Source organism: Sabethes cyaneus, chromosome 3, assembly GCF_943734655.1.
Source record: "Sabethes cyaneus chromosome 3, idSabCyanKW18_F2, whole genome shotgun sequence".
Classification (NCBI taxonomy): Eukaryota; Metazoa; Arthropoda; class Insecta; order Diptera; family Culicidae; genus Sabethes; species Sabethes cyaneus.
In genome coordinates, this window is record NC_071355.1 from 153,814,422 (window position 1) to 153,836,873 (window position 22,452).

At 41.0% G+C, this 22,452-nt stretch overlaps 1 protein-coding gene across 1 annotated transcript in view; it reads left to right on the forward strand.

Annotated features, from left to right (window-relative positions):
* Window positions 1–22,452, forward strand: part of LOC128744064 (tyrosine-protein phosphatase Lar) — a 366,801-nt gene that overhangs the window by 211,410 nt on the left and 132,939 nt on the right. Inside the window, exon 5 of the mRNA XM_053840822.1 lies at window positions 16,715–16,897. Within this exon, the coding sequence (XP_053696797.1) occupies window positions 16,715–16,897 (183 nt within the window). The remainder of the gene's footprint in view (window positions 1–16,714; window positions 16,898–22,452) is intronic.

Sequence of the window (22,452 nt, forward strand, 5' to 3'; positions counted from 1 at the left end):
GGATTTCGAAATGCTCCTCGACAGTTCACATGTTTACCTTGCGACAAATGCTCGATAAATTCTGGGAATTCAACTTGCGGACTCACCATTTGTTTATAGGCTTGCAGTCAGCATACGATTCAGTTAAACGAAATGAGCTGTGGCGGATTATGCTTGAACATGGTTTTCCAACAAAACTGATTACTGAATTCAAACTGATTAAATTGATACATTGATACAACATTGCATGGGAAGGTGCTATTCGAAGAGCAAACGTGCAGAGAAGCGGTACCATCATCACGAAATCTCATATGCTCCTAGGGTTTGCGGACGACATAGATATCATTGGTGTTAGCTGCAGAGCTGTGGAAGAAGCGTACACGCATTTTAAGGAGGAAGCTGCAAAAATTGGGCTTATCATAAATTCTACCAAAGCAAAGTATATGATGGCTGGTAGAGAGCGGGGTAGCCTTTCGGGTGTTGGAACTACGGTGGTGATAGATGGAGATACGTCTAAAGATACATTTCTACAACCTAAAGCACCGTTCTGGCTTCCGATATCGAGGTGATCCAGTGAGAAATCGCCTAGCTAATCTCCAGGCTGCTCTAGAACGAATAAAACGTTTCGTGTGCATTTCTAGAACACTCTATTACGTTTGAATCGTGCAAGCTTGACAGAAGAATGGGCTGTACTGTATGTAATTCAACATTACCATTAAGGGTATAAGGTTTACATTAAGTCTAGGACTAAGTCGAGTAAAGAAGAGCTGTTGATACAACACTGCTGATTTAACTGATTAACAGCGCAATCTACGACAGCACCACGCTACGCATTCTATTGTATCTGCTGTTCTATACAAAGGTGTTTGATCAAAGCATAATGGATAAAAAGCTGTGCGGAGAATGCAAATGTGAAATAAACGATCTTGAGCCACTACGCTGTGGTTTCTGCGAAGCATTTCTGCATATTATCCAGCAGTGCTGTGGCATTAATGCTCGCGGACTAAAAGAATCATTTGCAGCCGGGAAGATATTATTAATTTGCTCAACCTGTCGGGCTGAGCTAAAAGGCCGCAGCATTAGCTGCTATATAGAAGAAGCAAAACAGTGCCAGCCACAGCCTTCCGCTACACCTAATCTGTCCGTACAATTTCAACAGCTGTGCGGTGTTGTCGAAGCGCTAAGTAACAAAATTGACGATTTTACTTCTAAACCTAAGCCACCCGTTGCTACCCCATCCATATGTGACACTCCAGTTTGGCCCATACGTAGTGCAAAACGACGCCCAAGTAACAATCCAATAGCAAATTGGTCTTATGCATTTCTTATAGTAGTTTTATCAGAGCATTGCCAAATCTATCAGGTTTTATAATGTTTTTCCTCAAGTAAATGTTATCTTATTTGATTAACATTTCTGAAGTATGATTGAAGGAGACTTGAAGAAACACGTATAAAACTGAAATATCAATAAGTGTAATTCACCTTATAAGTGGTTTTAAAGGATACTTGATTTCTGCTCAAAAACGACGCTCCTTAAAACCTAGCAATAGTTTTGACAAAAATTTATGACATTCTTCTGCAAGATTGGTTTGTCTTAAGAATGCTACCATAAAACCGTCTTAAAACCGTATATTCTTGTAAGAGAAACCATACTCTGAAGAAAGAACATTCGAGCGTAAACAACTGATCTGTCAAAATGGGCATCTGAACCAGGAGAAAATTGAACAAATACTTTGGCGCGAAACTTTAGCAAGATTTCATTTGAAAAATCAGCGAAATCAAAAGTTAATGAAGATTTCCAAATGAGCTGAGGAAGGACTATGCCGGTGATGATGCATCAATGGTAGATTTGTATGTTATTAGAAAATTTGGTTCGATTGTATTTTGGCGGAAGCGGTGCCGGTGCCGGTTTGTAGAGTTGTTTGTATTTTTTAAACTGAATATAGAGGTCATTAGCCGGTGTTGGGAAAATGTTCGAAGGGGTTCAAGCAGTTGAAGCATATTTTTTTAAAGACGGTTGTAACGACAAAGTATATGAAAAATTTTGCAGAATAAACTTTACGCATGGAACTGCCGTGCAGCCCACTTTTAATTTTTAAAATCAATTTATATGGGTAATCATAATGACTGCTGTACTTGAAAAATATTAAACTCAATATAAGTAGGTGAACCTTCAGCACAAAAAACATCTTACATTGACACTTTGTTGACATTTTCTTTGTTTATACTAGAATGATTATCTTGCAAAAAACTTGGTCCCCTTAAGTAATTCAAACAATTCTTGTTCAAGCACAAATTGTCTTCTTCAAGAATACAATAAGTATAGCTGAACTTATCGACCTCTTGGAAAATTTTTCTTTGTCTTGTGCAAGATATGTTAGTCTAATAAGCGCTTTCAGGTTGATTTAGATAAAACCATTGAAAAAATGGCGAGCAGAACTGTTTTGATTACTTTTGAAATTCTAGCCAATTGCACATGCGCGTTTATAAATATGTTGTTATGCAATACCATAAGTGATCTTATATTTTTAAATAAATGTTCGGACACTTAAGACTTTTTGCCGCAATTTGTTAAAAATTTGGTAGCTATCAACTTCTTCATGAACTTATTGAATTTATTTTTATTAATTAAAGTTTTTAATAATCTAGCGAAAATAACCCGCGCGTTAAAATTTTCTAACTTTCATGTCACAAAACATCGACAAACTGAGCGTGACATGAAAAATTTCTCATTGATTGACAACAAAGCAGCTGCTTTTATTTTCAATTTTCATTTATATCCATTTTGGAAAAGCAGTATCTGTGAATGCTTTTTCTCTTATAGCTTTTAGTCAATTTAAAAAAATTAAGACTGTGAAAAGTGTATGATGTCTTGCAACTGTTCTTTGAGATGACAACCATAAAATCATCAACACTTGTGGTGGTTTTCTTTTAGTTTCAACCGGCTCTTGGAAGTCACTATAAGTACATATCGATAAGAATCACAAGTTTTAAAAGGACCTTTAGAAATATTCTTGAGAGCCTTCTTTAGTGTGGGCCTCCCCAGATTTATAAGGGTTTTATAGCTGTTTTATTGCAGATTTGTAGAATTGCAAGTTTTATATTCGGTTTTAAGGAGCAAATGCTGGAAACCTCTTCAAGTGCATCTTAAAATTAAATTTGTTACTTGGGAGACGTGATGAGCGCCAGCCACTCATTCATGCGGCGCCTGTGTGTGGAACAAAAGATATCAGCTTAAATGATCTTTCTGTTTCTTCTATCCTCCCGGCTGCTGCTAAGAACAAATTTTGGTTGTATTTATCTGGCTTAAACCCGCTTGCTACGAACAGTGACGTTCAAAAAATTGTTTCCCGTTGCTTGGACATTGCTGATATTTCTGAGGCCATGGAAGTAATTCGGCTTGTTCCGAAGGATAAAGATGTCACTACGCTGTCATTCGTATCATACAAAGTTGGTCTTGATCCTGCATTGAAAGCGGTAGCATTGGATCCCTCTTCATGGCCAGCTGGATTGATGTTTCGCGAATTTATTTACCAGCCAAAAAACGTATACCGTCAGTCGAGAATGGAGCAAATGGAGTTTTAAATTCAATGCGTTCTTCTGTGGACGGTGGAAACCTTCGGGTTTCCACCAGAGGCGAGTATTTTTCTGACAGTTTTGCTCCTCCCGCACTGAATGACCCTATGTTGCAGCGTGATGTCACCTACGAATATGGTATCCGGATCCTCTATCAGAATGTGTGCGGCCTACGGACGAAAATCGATGAGCTTTTCTTGACGACCTGCGAATGTAATCTAGACATCATCATTTTGACTGAAACTGGCCTGGACGACCGAATCTACTCCCCGCAACTATTTGGGTCACCGTTCACTGTATTCCGTTGCGACCGTAGTCCCTGCAATAGCAATAAATCCAGCTTTGGTGGTGTGTTGGTTGCTGTAGCGCAGTGTCATCCCAGCTCAGTCATCGAAATAGTGAGTGGAAAAAATCTGGAGCAAATTTGTGTGAAGGCTAGTGTTAGAGGCACGACCGTGCTACTGTGTGGCGTTTATATACCTCCCGATCGCAGCCAGATCATCGACGTAATTGAAGAACATATCTCTTCTGTTGGCGAGCTTCACAGAAAATGTGGCGATAAAGATGTTTTGTTGGTTTGTGGAGATTTTAATCAACCACGACTTGTTTGGAATGTTGACCCAGTTGGTATTTCTACTCATCCTCCCGCAGCTGGTGCGGCGTTGATAGACGGCATGGATTTTTTCAATTTACGCCAAGCAAATTTCCAAAAAAATCACCTTGGACGTACGCTGGACTTAGTGTTTTGTTCCTCTGATCGATTGTTAGTTGAGGGTAGCATCGCCCCGCTACTTCCTGTCGATCCTCATCACCCGCCTCTTTCAATAACTCTTGCAGCTGCCAATTGTAACAGCGCTGATCGTGTATGTGTGGATAACGAAACGAGATCGTTAAACTATCGAAAGATAGACTTTGATGCTTTGACAAATCACTTGTCGAACGTTGATTGGGAGTTCCTGCGTGATTTCATTGATGTTGATGACATGACTGCGTGCTTCTGCAGTATTGTTGTGGAATGGCTGAATTTAAATCTACCTACTGTGAAGCGCCATAGCTCGCCTGCGTGGAGTACTGTTCGCTTGCGTGAACTAAAGCGACTAAAAAACAATGCTCAGCGCAAATATCGCCGTTTTAAAACCAACTTGTCGAAGCTGAACTTTAAACATCGTAGTGATGCATACCGTCGGCTGAACAGTGCTCTGTATAAATCTTATGTTCTGCGAGTGCAGACCGATCTTCGTCGAAATCCTAAGAACTTTTGGAACTTCGTTAACTCTAAAAGGAAATGCTCTTCCGTACCATTGAATGTTTGCCTGGACGATGTTGTGGCAACATCAGAGCTTGATTCATGCGAGCTGTTTGCAAAATTTTTCGCATCTGTGTTTGCCGATCGAATTGCTTCCGAAACCGAAGCCGAGATCGCGGCAGAGAGTGTTCCAGCTAGTTTAATCGACTTGACAATTTTTGAAGTTACTGTTGATATGATATTAGCCGCAGCAAAGAAGCTAAAACGATCGTACTCAGCAGGCCCCGATGGAATTCCTGCTGTCGTTTTTAATAAATGCGCTGAGGTGCTAGCAATCCCACTATGCTATATCTTCAACAAGTCTTTTGCGCAAGGGAAATTTCCCGGAATATGGAAGCAATCCTTTATGTTTCCGGTGTTGAAAGCTGGGGACCGGCAGAACGTTAGAAATTGCCGTGGCATCACTAGTCTGTCGGCTGGCTCCAAGCTATTCGAGATTATAGTGAGTGGCGTGGTTCTCTCCCGTACAAAGAATTACATCTCTACCTCTCAACATGGATTTGTCCCAGGTCGCTCCGTTTGTACTAACTTGCTGGAATTTACTTCGTCGTGTATATCGCATATGGAGCAGAAGGCACAAATCGATGTCATTTACACCGATCTAAAAGCAGCTTTCGATCGCATTGATCACAAGATCCTTCTGTGTAAAATATCGCGACTTGGTGGTTCTCGTCGATTCGTTCAATGGTTGAGTTCGTACCTATGCGGTAGAATCTTACACGTTAAGCTCGGCGCATGCATGTCTTCGGAATTTACTAATAATTCAGGAGTTCCGCAGGGAAGCAACATGGGACCCCTGTTATTCATGCTGTTTTTCAACGACGTGACCTTGTTACTCGCATCTGGCTGCAAATTGGTGTATGCCGACGACCTTAAATTGTATCTGGTAGTTCGAACCATAGATGATTGCCTCCGTCTGCAGGACATGCTGAATGATTTCGTTGGCTGGTGTCGAAGAAACTGGCTCGTAATCAGTATTGCCAAGTGTGAGGTCATGACGTTTCACCGCATTTTAAAGCCAGTTTTGTTTGATTATCACGTCGACGGATTGCAACTGAGGAGAGTCGACCGTGTAAGTGATCTCGGGGTTCTCCTTGATGCGAAGCTCACTTTTCACTTACATCATGCCGCATTGATATCAAGAGCCACACGCCAGCTTGGTTTTATCTCCAAAATCGCCCGCGATTTCAAAGATCCACATTGCCTGAAAGCTCTCTATTGCTCTCTAGTTCGTCCAATACTGGAAAACTGCAATTTAGTTTGGTTTCCACATCAGTTGACTTGGAATTTGCGGATTGAGCGTATTCAAAAAAGGTTTGTCCGACTTGCATTACGTGAGCTTCCCTGGCGTGACCCCGTTAACCTGCCACCGTATCCGGATCGCTGCCGTCTCGCGCTTCTCAACATACTCTCCGTTCAACTGGCTTGCTACAAACCAACTACCACCGAACATCATTTGGTTATCAGGAACCGATTACCGCGTGCATGAGGACCTTCGAAATGGTTGAACAATTGTTTAATTTTAATGAGTCAACGCAGAAATTCGTCGCGAAACTAAAAGGATCGAATATTTTATAAAGTTGACGCACATTTATTAAGATTTTAAAAATTCAGATGGATGTTCTGTAGAAATAAATAATAAATAATAAATAACACAAGCCATCCCAGTTCACAGCTGTTAAAGAGGAAGAAGCTACCCCAACCGGTCATAACTATAGTTACTATATATATATATAGTTCGGCGGATAGAAAACCAGGCAAATAGGCATCCATGATTTTTGAAATTAAATATGAAATTATGGAGAAATGTGCAGGTTTTTACGGAAAATAATCACTAGCGGGTGTTGAAAATGATTAGTTCTATGAAAATAAACTGTGTTTATTAACATTACTCCCACAATTCGAATTTTGAAAAACGTTTGGCTCCCGATTTTTGTATCCGCCGAACTATATATATAGTAACTATAGTCATAACCATTCCTCAGGACCTCTGCAGACGTCAATTGATGCGAGTTATTTACCAATTTCATCACATGGACTTTTCCTATGTAACGCCAGAAAAAATGTGTTAAGGTGAACCTTACATTTGTTGTCATTTTTTATTAGCAACATGTGTTGAAATTTCGACTATCTGGGAATCTAATAACAAATGAGCCTTATTCGGTCTGTAACGGAAACCTTAGAGCTGCAGTGGCAACTAGCATGTGAACAATAGTTTCTGCAATTCGCTGGCAGGTGCATCTCAATCTTGAATACAAGTTTGTTTCAGTAAAATACTTGAATAGAATCGAACTGCCAGGGCTTGTATGATACATCTACTATAGGGAATACCTTATGCGATAAAACTGAACGCGTTGCAACGTATGCAGGAACAGCTAGTAAAAAATATACATCTTTACGGTGATACGGTACTTAATCCCAACATGGCCGGAAAAATGGCGTCCATGTTAGGATATGGGTGCTATCGATCCGGCCATGTTGGATTCAGTACTGTTTCACCTTAAAGTAATTTGCAATCTGAAATACCTATGTATAAATTTTCAACCATCTCGACGATAGTCGATGCGGGCAAACTTGCATAGAACGCCTCAGGCCACATGTGGCACTGACAGTAATCATTGTGGCATTCCTACTCAATTTTAAATACTGATAAATAAACCATGGCATTTTTAACGCTAATGCCATCCATGTAACTTCACAGTGATCTCCCTCTTTTGCTGAAAGACGACGGAACAAAAGGGTGAATACATTTCCGAATAAATTTGGAATTTCGAAGCATGTTGATTGTTTTCAATTTTGGATTTTCCAGCTGTTCTACCTAGCTAGTTAAAGCAATACACCGTTGATTGTGATTTGAGCAATAAATACGTTATACAAAAATATATTGATCCGCATAGGGGATGTGTTTTAGAAACAATAACAATATTCCGTAGATTTGCATATTTTCAATGAAACTGATTTGGTGAATGCTTATAAGCATTGCGCTAAGCGATTCCGGCTCCTGTTGATGTGATGCTGCAGTCATGGTATCTAGTCACGTTTCATCGTAATCCTCTGACCCCAGGTTTGCCTTTTCGATGCAAGGGGAGTTTATTTAATGATATACTGCACACCTTTATTATCTCTTGAAATTGTTTCGCTGGTGCTACAGTTACAGCCAGCATTTTCGATAGAAACGCTAAACCTGCTGATGTACAAAAGACACTCATCCGTAATATTTAATCTCTCTTAAATACGAGACAAAGGCAGCATTTGTACTTCACGCCAACGTTTGCGCTGTTGTATATTTTTAATTGATAGTGGCTTTAGCTAAACCGTAAGAAACAAATTATTTGCTCCGTAAACATTCTCACGGAACCCATTTGGTAGCACATTTGAAAATAGCAAACCGAACAACACCAACGAAAGTTGGGAATTTTTCCTTCGTTCCCAGAAATCCTCGCCCACCGCCACGCTGAATTTGCTTCATAAGCGGTAGGCAGTAAGTTTTAAACCATTTCACTTCGACCGAAATTTTCCTTTTCGTCTGTATTTTATTCTTATCATCTTGATTTTCCTCTCCCAATAAAGTTTTCATTTACAATTCAACACTCGGCGTCGCTTTGCTGCTGGGAGCTTAATTTTCACTTTCCGCACCGAGGAAAATTTTTACCAGCGGAAAATTTCACGCACTTCCCAGAAAAGAGCGCCTCCACCGCTACGCTTGTTGTAAGCTTTACTAGATGGACTCGCCCATGTTCCCTCGAAACATCCGAGTAATTCAGTTTTGTTTGAGTTTACTTCTAAGACAGTAAACGGTAATTTCAATTGTTAATATCTAAATAATGCCTTTATAATACACACCCCGTCAGACTTCGTTGGTGCATCGTTTGCTCATTTGTGCGCTCTTTGGAGCTGGCTGCTGAAAACGTTTGTCTCCCGGCGAACGGATCGGCCTTCCGAACCAGGCTACAGTCCCTATATTGTTCCGCTGGAGAAGACCAACTTTGAGCAAACGGAAAGAAAATTTTGATTGCGAAAAGTTTATTCCAATATTTATCGCCTGGTAATGTCGCCTGGTAACCAGTCGTTCCAACAAATTTGGATTGAAGCCTGGCGACGTAATAGCCTCAATTCAATCCAACATTATACGCATCCCAATCAACAGAATAAATATACAAATTGAGGCAAAAGTGTTACGACTGGCGTGCTTGCTAGTATTTCTTCATATCCCGTGTTACTTTGGGTTCTTTGAATTGAAAAGCAGTTATTCTAAGATAAGCGATCATAGATCGGATGATAACTTTACATTGCTATAATGCCACTTTGGATCTAAAATATCAAGAAAAATATGCTGTTATTCATGTTATGCGAGTAGATGTTATTGTTTATTAATTTCTTCTGCTTACATACTTATTAGTTGTAAATCATAAATTACGTCCAAACTTAAAACACCCAAGCAGCATACTTTCCGCTTTTATGGTTGCAGAAACTTATTTATGACTGAAATTAGTCATAAATTGGTTACCATAACTGGTTTGTAACAACTGTGATAGTATGGCACTGTAATGAAATATTTGGTAAAATAAAAATTTATAAGTGAAATCGTCACAAATCCCTATAAAGATTTCCGTCCGGTGCCTTTTGTGACAGATATCCTGTCGTCTAAACTTTTTCTCGATTGTTCTGGATCTGACCTCATGCAGATATCCGTTCACTAACTATAAAGCCTACAATCAGGACGGTGGCGGCTTGTCGCAAATGTGGCGCACTAGTTTTTCTCTTTCTTGCCTGCATCTTCAGAAGTTTGCACAAACACATTATGTCCTTATTATACAGTTGGCGCGGATGTTCTGTTTGACAAATTGACTCAACGTTTCCGGCGTTTTCGCTCTATCTCTCGCCACGCCAGCCCTAGCATAGAGCTATCTGTCGGTGGCTGTCTCGTTTCGATTGTATGTACACGGCAGACGCGTGGATTCTAACTTCCCTGCCCAGATGCGCTCGAGCTGGAGTTTTGCGCCTTCTTCGTTCGCCGGTGGAAAGGCTCACTCACAGTCACAGTACGGTACGGACCAAAACGGAAAACGTCAAATTTCCCTTGAATAATAACGACTCTTATAGCAGGATATGGCAACGTCAGTGCGGCACAGGATGGTGCGGATTTGATTCTACCATTCTCGGGCACGGCACTCCGCTCGCTCAAGTTTCGGCGGAAAATAAATGCGATTCGTTTATTGGGTAGCAAATAATTTTCAATTAATCACCCGACCGGAAGACGTATTCTTGGCGGTTGGGAGCCGCAACTGTTGGCAACTGATTTTATTAGCGCCTGTCTCCGAAATTAGCTGAACTTGTTTCCGGACTGATGCCTCTGGTAGGATTCGTGCATTTTATGAATTAATTTAAACGCTCATCGAGCGGAGAAAGATAAAGTTTCCAAAATATGGTAACGGCAAAATACGGCGTTCCCAGCGGACAAGCGAAATATTAGTGACAATTGCCGCCAGCGTAGGGACACTTTTCCGAAATTACCATTTAAATTCTTCTAATTAGTATACACAGTTTTATATCTTTCACTATCGATTGAGCATCCGGAAATATAGGAGAGTTAAAAAATCATCAAATTTTGATGATTTGCCAGGCTGATACAGCAATCTTTTTATTGCTGATAAAACTTTGCAAAGAGAGAGAGAGAGAAACAGACATTAATACTAGACCACAAAAGCACAGTACAGATTTTACTAACATTGCTTTTCTGCGACTGATAAAAATAAGTAGAAGTGTAATAAAAAGTAAACATTAATCATTTAATAACTAAAGAACGCTGATGTTTTACATTGAACGTTCCTATAACTATTGCAATTTTATAAGATATACTAAATAGGTAAGCTGAGAGTCCGATCTTACTCGGAGCCCCTTTGTCTCTCAACTACTTGTACAACATTTATCGTAACGTAAATTCCCATAATGGAAGAAACAATACCATTTGTCTCATTTGTACATCCTCCTTACCCACTTTGGTCTCACGTATACATCTGTTTTTTTATTGCGAAAATACCTGTAAAGAAAGAGAAACAAAGTCTTTTGCCTTATTCCGGAGTCATGGTGCTGCATACAAAGTACAAACATACATTCGCTTTTATAGATTTAGAACTGGACCTTCCCTCTTGTCACACGTGATCCCCCTGTTGTATTTCAGCCAATTGCATTTTGAAAATTCTAATAATGCAAGAAACAACGCATTTTTCTTCATTTGGACATTTGGATCTGGAGATGTCGACTGAATTAAGGAACGTGTTGTTTCGAACGCTAAATCCAAGATGGCAGCTCTATGACACGATTCGATAGCGTCCCAAGCAGCATACTGTTGGCACTTCTTGTTGTAGCAAGTCATTTATGACTGAAATTAATCATATATCGGTTATCAGAACTGCTTTATAACAACTGTGCTAGCAAGGGTCGTCGTACTAATGCAACCTACCTGGATACGACTCTGAATGACCAGGAAAATTTGGCATTGACCCAGGCAACGAAACAAGGGCAATGAACGCTTGGTCCATTGGTTTGGTTCGCCATAAGAGTACAATAAAACTCATTGTTGATTGGGCGTAGATTATCCGGGGTAGGCTGGTGAAGCCGCCGACGTGCTGGATACGCGCATTGTAGTCTTGGGCATGCAGAAGCCATAAAAAGTTGTTTTGGATTCGCTTACTATAAAGACCACCCTAATGCCGTACACACTAAAAAATGTGGAAATTTGTATAAAAATTTTTGGCTTTAGTGTAATTAGTGATTAATGATTTTGTTCACCTAAATTTGGGTTTCATCACACTATACGCCAGAGCAGAACTTTACAAATACGGTAAGGTCCAATAACACATTGTTCATTGGGTATTTTCCAAGATGTAAGGAAAGGAGAAAACACCAAAAAATCCGAATGAAATAAGTGGTTTGTTCCACCTTCGTATATCACCATAGCAATCCATCGGAAAGCATCAGCCGGGTTACTACGGATCAGATTTGCACACTATGTCAAATCCTCCAGAAATGTCTGGAATACAACCAACCCGTACACTATATTTTCATCAATTTCAAGGCAGCGTACAATACAGTTGAACGGAAATAGCTATAGTAGATAATCACGGCTACAGGTTTCCTGTAAAGTGACGTGACTGATTAAATCCACTCTAAAACGAGAGATAGGCCTGGTAAACGGTGAATATGTGCAAATCTGTTCACTAACTTCTATCTCTACCACCACATGGTGCCGGCTGGGGTACGCAACCTCGGTTGTCATACACAAACAGGGAAGGGAGAACCGTGGCTCCCGCCCACTTTAAGATGGCTGCCATGTCAGCGGGATATAGACCTTAGTCTAACAGAGTTTGTGCCCGAAAACTCTACGTTACAGAAAATGAAAACAGAAATCCATCTGGATTATTGGCAACAACCTTTAGCATTAAAACACGGACACGAACATAGAATATACTGACCCTTGCCCAGCAGCGCAAGCTGGCTAACTTGCAAGAGAAGCTGACCGCCTGAAGCTTCTGAAGTGACGTCCGCTGGCCGGATACTGGCAAACACAAGCCATCATCCAAGCAAGTATTGCTCTACTCCGGCATACGAGGTGAAAATACTACTCGAGAAATAGTAGTTGGATTCCTACTGAGCCCAGGGACACCTGCGACCCTGATGAAGTGGGAACCGATAAACGGAAGAATAATCGTTGCCTGATTCAGAACCCGGGTATCAACCCCCTTACAGCAATCCAGCGCTACACGCCAACAGATGCTTCCGACCTGCAGGAGAAAGAGAGTTTCTATAGCCAACTGAACAGCGTGGTTGAACAAATCCCGAAGGAGGACATCCAAATCCACTTGGGCGATCTCAACGCGAAGATTGGCTCAGGCAATGCGGACCTTAAACGCGTCATGAGACGCCATCGCCTTGGAGAGATGAGCGAAAACGAAAAGCTGTTTACAGAATTTTTTGATAATAACAGCATAGTCATTGGTGGATCGCACTCTCCCCATAGACCAGCACATAAGGTCACGAGGGTTTCCCGCGACGATCGAATAGGAAACCAAATAGACCACATATGCATCAGCCGAAAATGGCAAAGGAACCTTCTTGATGTACGCAACAAACGCAGCGCTGATATTGTATCCGATCATCACCATGTTATCGCTGAGACACGTTCGCGCGTCGCCCGTGGCCAGCGACGGGAGGAGAAAGTTAGGAGTCGTTACGATGTCCGCTGATTGGAGAAGCCTGAGGTGAAAAGGGCCTTTGTAGAACAACTTGAATCCCGAGGCCCTGAGTTGCCAACTGGTGGAACCGTCGAAGAACAATCCACCGACACCAACAACGCCTTCATCATGACCAATGACGAAACGAGTGGATCTCGGATGGAACTTGGAGGAAGCTCGATGAGCCAAGAGTGGCGAAAGCCAGCATTGAGCAAGCACAAACCAGATCACCTAAGATAGCCCGTCGACGATACGCCGAAAAGAGAGGGTTGTTAAACGAACTTGTAGGCGGGACAAGAGAGCCTGGACTAACTCTCTAGCCGAACAAGGAGAAACCGCCAGTGATGAGATCCGTTGGTTGTACGATATTTCTCGCCGTCTTAATGGTGCCAGGATGAATACAAAGACGCTGCCAAAGGACAGAGCTGATCAGCTACTGACTGACCGTACAGAACAGTTTCAGCGATGGGATGAACATTCTGAACAACTCTTTCAAGTTTCAAATGTCAGAGCCCTACAAAATCAGCATCGCGTTGCTCTGTATTTCTCTTAACTACTACATCTGGAAAACTACTGCATGTGCAGTGCATGGAAGAAGTCGGTCGGACATCGTCCGACACAAAAGAACATTTTGCTTGTGTTGAACCGACTCCGAGCGAAAAACTTTTACTGTGAGTAGCCGATTTGGAGACATAAAGAGAAACGAAAAAATATCACCTGGGAATCGCTTTATGCTCCCAGTAAGTTTGCAGTTGCTCTTCAATTAGAACACAGAGCGGCCGCATGGATTGTAAGGCTGCAGACTTCGGAAGCGGCAGATTGACTGTAGTCAAAAAACAGTCAAATGATCGTATTTGAAGCACAAGTTGAATGCAGAAAGCGTACGCATTCATGCAGTCACAGTCAACTTGCGATCCCTTTTCAAGCCCTGGCCCATGACCAACGGGTATTAAAGGTGAGTCGGGAGGAAATGAGAGAAAAACCATGATCAATCCATATTGAGCTTGAGTCGGGAAAAGCCCATGGCCAAAGCATATTGAGGTTGAGTTGGGAAACCCCCATAGCAAACAGTTGTTAGGCGTGAAAAGGCCAACACCTATGAAGATTAAGTCGAGATGAGTCTAAAGCCAATATTTGAAAAACATTAAAACGTTGTATAGTTATAATATTATTTGAAATTAAAATAAAATAAATTAAAAAGAAAACGAAACTTTCCAATTAAATATTTCTATGTATATTTTATTCTTGATAGATACGTATTTCGCCTACGACTTGCAGGCTTCCACAGTGTCTGTTTTTCTGAGACACAGACACAGAGGAAGCCTGCAAGTCGTAGGCGAAATACGTATCTGTCAAGAATAAATAGTAGAATTTAATTGGATAGTTTTTGTTTTGAGAGTTACCGAATTTCAATATAACAAACAAGAACAATTTGACGGCTATAGTGAATAATCTATAATTAGCTTAAAATAATATTACAGAGTAGGGCGGGGCATAAGTGAGATGTTTGAAGTTGTCATCAATTGTCGTGAGATATAAAGAAGGACAACAACATAATATATTTTATAGTGATGCAGTAACTCAATGTCTTCACATTCAACTATAAATCATCTGCGGTAAAAGTGTTTTGCAAAATAAATTCTTCTTTCTTCTGATCAAGTGCAGATTCGCACTTTCACCCCACTAGCGGGGCAAAAGTGCGAATACCGCGGGGCAAAAGTGCGAATACCGCGGGGCAAAAGTTCGAAGCTAGAATCCATGAAATTAGCCCAGCAGTAGCTAACAAAACCATATTACCTTCAATCTGCGTTATGTTTCGGTAAGGAATATTCTCAATTTGTACCTTTTCTATTTTGCGCTGGTGTATTGCAGCCTCCGTTAGATCGAAACTTTTCCAAACATTTGTTTTTTGTTTCATCAGCGGAAACACATTTTCTTTGGACAACATCCGTAGAACACACAGTTTTCTGCAGATCTTTTATTTCTAGTATCTGTAATATTGTGCCTAACGCTGTATATAATTAGCTATACATTTTTGCCTCGTTCATGAATCGCACTTTTGCCCCGTCCGTGAATCGAACTTTTACCCCGCTAGGCGCTTGACGGGGTTAGATTAAAATTACGGAAAACTGAAATATATTTTGTAAATTATTTTCACCGTATTTTCAAAACAGATATGTGAGTGATGTTAAACGCTGCTACAAATTTTCAACAAGTAATATCCTCCTGTTGATATCATATTTGCCGTATAACGAAAAATTACATCAAAACCGCCCTAAAATAACATTTGCACATAACTCAGCATCTATGCTTCACAAGCAACCAAAGCTTACGTTAGATTCAAGCTGTCAAAGTAGTCAACCATCCATGCCAATGTAGAAAATTTACTCAGAATCTGCACCGATAAATCATTGAATCGCACTTTTACCCGCATCGCACTTTTAGCCCTCCTTACTCTATATGGAATTTTTCCTGAAATAAATCATATGTAGAATTGTCGCGTAACTTTTCAAATCACATTTTAACGCAAAATTTTTTAAGGATTCACTAGCTAATGATGCCAGCAACCGATTCATGCAATACAGTTGATTTCACTCATGGGGAGGATGTAGCATCCTGGTATTTATACCATATTAGAGGATTTGTCTGAAATGTGTAATGTGTATTGTTTACACATTACCTAGGGGAACATTAGTCCTCCTGGATCCACCAATCGCACAATACCTTTATTTTCGTTATCTTTTGTTACGGAAAACGTGCGTCTAGCCACCGATAATGTCATTCAAACAATGTTCCAGTTCTGTCTGTAGTAATGTTATTCCCAAACAGTGATACTCTAGTAACTACAATATAAATTGAGAGTCATTAGTATACAATCAACAACCAATTCTACGCCACGCCAGTAAAAAAAACTACTCAAGGAAAAATTTTATGTTGATACTTTTCAAATGCAAAATACATTATAGTTCATAATAGTATTCACAATGCAGTGCATTGATAAATACCATAATTACAATTCTCAGGTAATTTTTAAAGTTATAAAAGTAACTTTACAATTGTAATCCTTACTATAACAATTCTATATTCAGCAGTTTTGTTCTTTTTTATACTGAGTTACCTATTGTTTACTATACATTGTTTATAAATGACTTCCCCGACTCAACACTATAAAATTTAGTGTTTGCTTACCATCTAAAATGCCACTTTCGTCCAAACTATTGCTTTCGAAATGGCTAATTTGTCCAGATGCACAAACAAGAAAATCATCAAAACAGTTACTCAAAACTATTTCACTCGAACTTCCAGCTGCCGTGTCAGTCGAAATTAATTTCATCAACCCAGAAATCTTTCCACTTTTGTCTTCACTTTGTGTTCGGTTGCAATAAACCTCATTCCGTCGGCTGTCGGTGGCATTTTCCAGTAATGAAATTCGCCCTTCACTAGGCTGACACCAGTGACTGTCGCCTGGTTAGCTGGTGCAGGCCTTTGTTGGGAATCGCCATCGCCACCGACAGCCCAGCGACCGACAGCGGCACTACGGCGGCGACCAGACTAGCCCCATGTTGATGCGGTGCACTGATGCTTGCTTTTTTCTCCGATCTTTGTTTTCTTGTTGCAGCTGACAAAACACCCGCGGGTTTTCCTGTCATCACTCAGAGCCCTACGACGCGCGTAATTGAAATTGGCCATACGGCCGTGATGCAGTGCAAGGCAACCGGAGCGCCACCGCCGAAGATCTACTGGATCAAGGACATGAAACGTGTCGACATGACCAATCCCCGCTACAGTATCAACAGCGAAGGTAAGTGCAACAGTTCAGTGTGTGAGTGTGAGAGAGAGTACCGGACGTACTAGTTCCGTCCTTTGTCCAGTGCTGTGTAATAAACTTTATATCTACCTATGCTGAAAACGTTCTGTAAACTATGCAATAGCAATCAGATATGTTGCTATTGCATGGATACGAGTTTCTTTTTTAACAGAATAAGGGAAACTAGGTACAATTCAAATGTTTGTTGGCAGATGTACAGCACACATTTCAATTATATTTAAAATAAATTATGAAATTGAGCGTAACGTAACACGTAACAACTGACGAATAAAAGAAGTACCTAAAATGAAAAATAAAGCATACAAAACCTGATTATGATCATTTGCCCAAAAATTTCAAACAACCCGCTTCCTCATTAGTAAATGATTCCAATGTGACATAATTGACGAATCATTTGTCACTTGTAAGCGTACAATGAAAATTCCAAATTTGTCAAATCTGTTCATGAATAGTTTGGAAAAGCGCCCGTTTCATACGTCCTTCGTAGCCATTCTCTTGCAAACTAAATATCGATGCATTTCGGTCGGGAGTGTGTATTCTGCACACTGTAATCGGTACAGTAGAACTTGAATACACACTCGACAAAGGTGAGGGTAACAGTGGGGACGATGATGATGGTGATGTTGATGATGATGATGATGATCATGATGATGACATCCACACCCTTGTTTAATATATGCATTAGATTGATTCACTCCGGCAGCTGAGCAACCCGAAGCTTTCCTATGGTACAGACAGTAGAAGCACCATCCATCAGAAGTGCCTGGGAGTCACACCGTGTCGAGAAATCAATAATGTTTCTACACTGTTTCCCCATTCCCAGTGCGCTTACCGTAGCTCATCTTTCAATGCATATTCGATGACAGAAGCGATGCGGACAGGTGCGCTTTTGTTGCATGATTAAGATATGTGAATCTACTGGCAGGATGGAATCGTCCCAAGTTTTGTCTTCCACTTCTGGAGGTAATCGCTCACAGTCACCGACCGTCGGGAGTTTATATGTTGTGCATGAAGAGTCGATGCAAGTGACATTAAATAGCTTTACAACCTTTGCTCTCCGACGAGGGTCCTGTCATCCGCAAGGATAACTGGTTGCCACATTCAACATGCGACTTATTACTTCCTTATCGGAGCAATTGCAGCAACGGCTCCTCTTTCGTTCAGGATCTTGCACAGACAGACGCCATAAACACAAAGAAAAGCGACGAGAGACAGGCGTTGAGTTCGTCTGTTCTGCTCGCCGTCCCTGAAGTCTGTGACTCCGTACAGGTGGATTGTTCTTGCTTGGTGCAGATGTTGATTTGCGTTAATGCCATGTGCATGGAATACTATTCCTCTGTTTCTTAGATGAACTTAGAGAACTTAGAACTTACCGTTTGACTCTGTGCAAGTTTATAAACTATAAACTACTGTAATACATAATACATTTTTTCACATTTTTTACCAGTAACGACTGCTGTTTCTTTTTTTTTTTGGTTTTGTTCCAATTTATTCCATGTATTCTCAAAGCATTTAACATCAACGCAAGAATATTACGTGCGTTTTTTTTAAATTTTCATAGAAATAAAACTTTCCAGTCAGCGGTGTTCCAGTTTATTAATTATACCCTTTCGAATTCAACCCCTACTGTATTCTGGCTGGAATAAATTATTGGCCTATCGCTTTTTCCCAACCCCCACACACTGACCGATGCATCATTTATTGCCTCAATCACACACCTATCTTATTTAACAAGAAATAAATCGTACCCCAGCTGAGTGTACAGAATCAAAGTGCCGGGACACGCATCCATTGTCATTTAGTTATGCACCAAACATGCCAGAAAAATGTTAACTTGAATAAACGTGAACGTTTAGGCACACATGTGATTATCAGAAATGCACAACAATTGTGCTGGAATTGGCAAGGCTAGATGGTGTGCTTTAGTTTGCCCGATAAGGATAATATTGTTTGAACGAGATAGTTGCTGCCACTGTTGAAGCAATGAATAAATGATTCAAGAGCTAATAAATCATGTAGAAGCCAGCCATTCATTAGACTTGTTTCTCTAGCTGCACAGTCTCGTTCTTCATTTATAAAGCTAAATTTCTCCGGGGATAGTCGCTTCAATGGAGCAATCGAACAATCAAGCAGTTGAAGTTTTACTTGCCACAAAATTGTTGACCTAAAAATATCAACCAACGCTTACCAGGTACAAATGAACAAACGAAATATCTTACATTCATATTCAACGTGGGTTCCTCTCAAACCGTTCGATAGGTATGAATTAAAAATGAAATACATATTTCCGAATCCTTTTCAACTGTTTGTCATCTATTGTACCTTTTTGGTTGAGGGTGAGTGACTTCTTTTCGAGGATAAGCTTATAAAACTGTTCAAAAAGGAACTATAAATAAATCCTAAAAATAGTGAACTACAGACCCCCACGTAATTATGACATTTGTCGAATAATGTCTATGTCTATTTTTGCTTCTCTCATTGAGACGTTTAACAAAACGTAAAATACGACTGTCAAAACCAGCTTTCGGCGTACAGTGATTATTGTGGTTCTTGACTTCTATGTATAGAAATGTATGTTTTCGTGAGAATGGACAAAAAATTATAACTTATGCACTCTACACGAATGGTGATAAATCTTTACTTACTTAACCTGACTCTCTATGATATGTGACCTTGACCTTCCTGACTAAGCTCTCCCATTTGACAATTATTTTGTACTGTTTTTCGGCTAGTATGGCCGCTATATCCACAATCGATTCACCGAAATTTCAGTTAATAAGCCCATTGTAACGACGTGAAATCCATTGTTCCCTACTTGATGAGAAACAGCAAAATAGTTCTGGATTAACATAGTGAATGGTCCTTTTCTTGCTTATGTATCACCTTGGTATGCAGGTATGCTGCTGGCCTAATAAGCCAGTCGTCGTATGTTCAAATCCCGACTGGGAGAGGCTGTTAGAGTCAATAGGATCGTAACAACAAGCGCTGCAATTGTCCTACACTTTAAAAGTTGACCGCGAAGTCTCTCATATAAACACAGAAGGTCAAGTTTCGATAACGGAATGTAGTGCCTAGGTTTTGCTTTGCTTTGTATCAGCTTGCTCGTTTTCTTCCGCTCCGCAGTGTCCTGAGATCCGGTACGAATTTACCTGATTCATTTATGCCAACTAAATCTAAGTGATCGGACTATCCCGTCTAAATTTAGAACGGCATGTGGGTGCACTTAGGACGACAAATGCTGCCTGACTGTCCCATAAAATACCGATGCGTTGCGTATTTACTTGGTTGGCTTGCCGACCTCAGGCATAGCCTGCTAAACAAAGTTTCTCCAATTTACTTGATTGTGTGCCACCGCTTTCCCATTCCTTGGACACCGTGTACGCTCCGCCAGATCTCGTTCCACCAGGTCTAACACACTTACTCGGTGCGCCTCTGGTAGCCTTTTGCCTACCGGATTTGAAGCAAACAACATGTCTGCAGGGTGTCTAGCATTCATGCAACATGCCCTGCCCATCGTATCCATTCCGTTTGCTCCACCTTTTACATGTCCGATTATTCCAGTCCGAATATCTTTGTTCCTCATTTATTGCTTCGTAGTTTTTTGTGGTGGCGACTTGCTAGGCCTGCGATACCAACCCACAAAACTCGAAAAAGCCCTCCTTCTCTATCAGCATACGACTTTGGCTTCCACCGGAGTGGGTTACCCGATCTCCACCAGGACGGCTCGTATCCCGGCTGATACCACGAAGGGGTAGGACCACTGTAGGGTTATTCTATGACCTATGAAGTCATCAAAAGTGTGGTATGTTACATCATCTCTTTCTATCTTTCCTCTGTTGGGTACTCTTACACCTGCGTCGATTATTTTGAACTATTGTGGTATGCCCCGTTTTATTATTTTACTATACGCTTCAAGCTTACCTATCACTTATTGAGGAAGTGACAGGCTGGTAGCTGGAGCGAGACATGTGTCAATCAGGGATGACTAGCTTTATGAGCCTAGTACCCTGATCGGCGACACCAACCAGAACACCCCTTTTTGAGATACTGCAGTCTGCGTACTATTTGTGCTCCACGATTGCAGAGCAAGTGTTCCGAGGTTAAATATCATCTTGTACGAAACTGAGATTCCGAAGATGATATTTACTCGGACAATGTCCTGTCGCAAGACCGGTAAGCTTGCTGATATCTCTCTTATTTAGACTCTTATTAAGCAACTTTTGAGTAACCCAGGGGTGGATACTCCACGTTATATATTTTAAAATTGTTTGAGCGATTGTACAGCCATCATACTGGCCATAACTGTTCGGCCCTCCTTTTGTTTCAGCCCACCCTCCAGTACACAGTCAGAAATCAGGCAGAGTGAATCTCGAATCTGAATAGAGTGATGGAGCCACATCTTCGTTTGTCGACTCACAACGAGTCGGCGTGTTGAGGAAAGACGAGGATCAGGACTGAACCTCAGCTAGCGCATCGTTCAAGTCAAGTTCAAGTTCCTCCCCTACTCTCCTCTCCACCTCATTCGTTTCTTTGTTTTTCGGCAGAAAGAGCTTGCACGGTAAGTAATCGTCCACTGCATCAGTGACCGGCTTGATGCAGCAAGGGCAAATTGCTGTGGAGGGCGCCCTGGTACTCCACAGGCTCCGTTGCAGCGAGAGAAGAATAGAATTATAGAACCCACTCCACCATTCATCCCTCGGCACGGGTCGCGTCACACCTTAGATTAGGGGTTTATCCATTCAGGTTTTTACATAATAGCCATGGATAACAGCTATTACAACCATCTCCTTTAGGGGCTTTGGACGCTCTGCTTTGGTCCCTGGGAGTCAAGAGAACCGTCCTGCAGGCGGAGAGTTTACAATTCAGCCTTCGCATGAGTACCCCCTTCTCTGTCCGCATACGACCATAGTTTCCACCGGTTGTCCGATTTCCACTAAGGAACGTATCCCGGATGGTACCACGAGGAGGTAGAGATAGAAGTTACTGAATAAGAGGCTGTGGAACCTCATGGTGGTTCTGGAGCGCATTATTCAACCATTTACCATGTTACATCATATTATTTGAAAAACGAAACGGACTACTTACTTTAGTTTTACAACGCTGATCCGCTGTTGATCTTGTGATCCCACTACGGTTCTTCAGTGTTGTCGGTTCTAGGCTACTTCAATCGACTCGAACGTTTACCTGGTACACCTTCCTCGATAGTGCGCATCCGCCGAGTGTTGACAACGTCTTTCTGCGTCGTAGTCGACAATCGGGTTCTCTACTGAAGATAGATTTGGCTACTTTTTCGTCAGACATTCCGACCACATGTCCAGTCCAATATAACCTGCTGTGTTGTATTGCCTTTACTATATCAGCATATTTGTATCACTCGTGGCTCATGATTCTATGCCCCATTCCACTTTCTATTTTTCTTTTTATTAAAAAAACAAAACCTTGGGTATAACCGTCTTTAGACATTTCCCTTCTTTATCGACAGACTTCGCAGTCGGTTGTTAGAGTACAGGACAATTACTGGGTTAGTA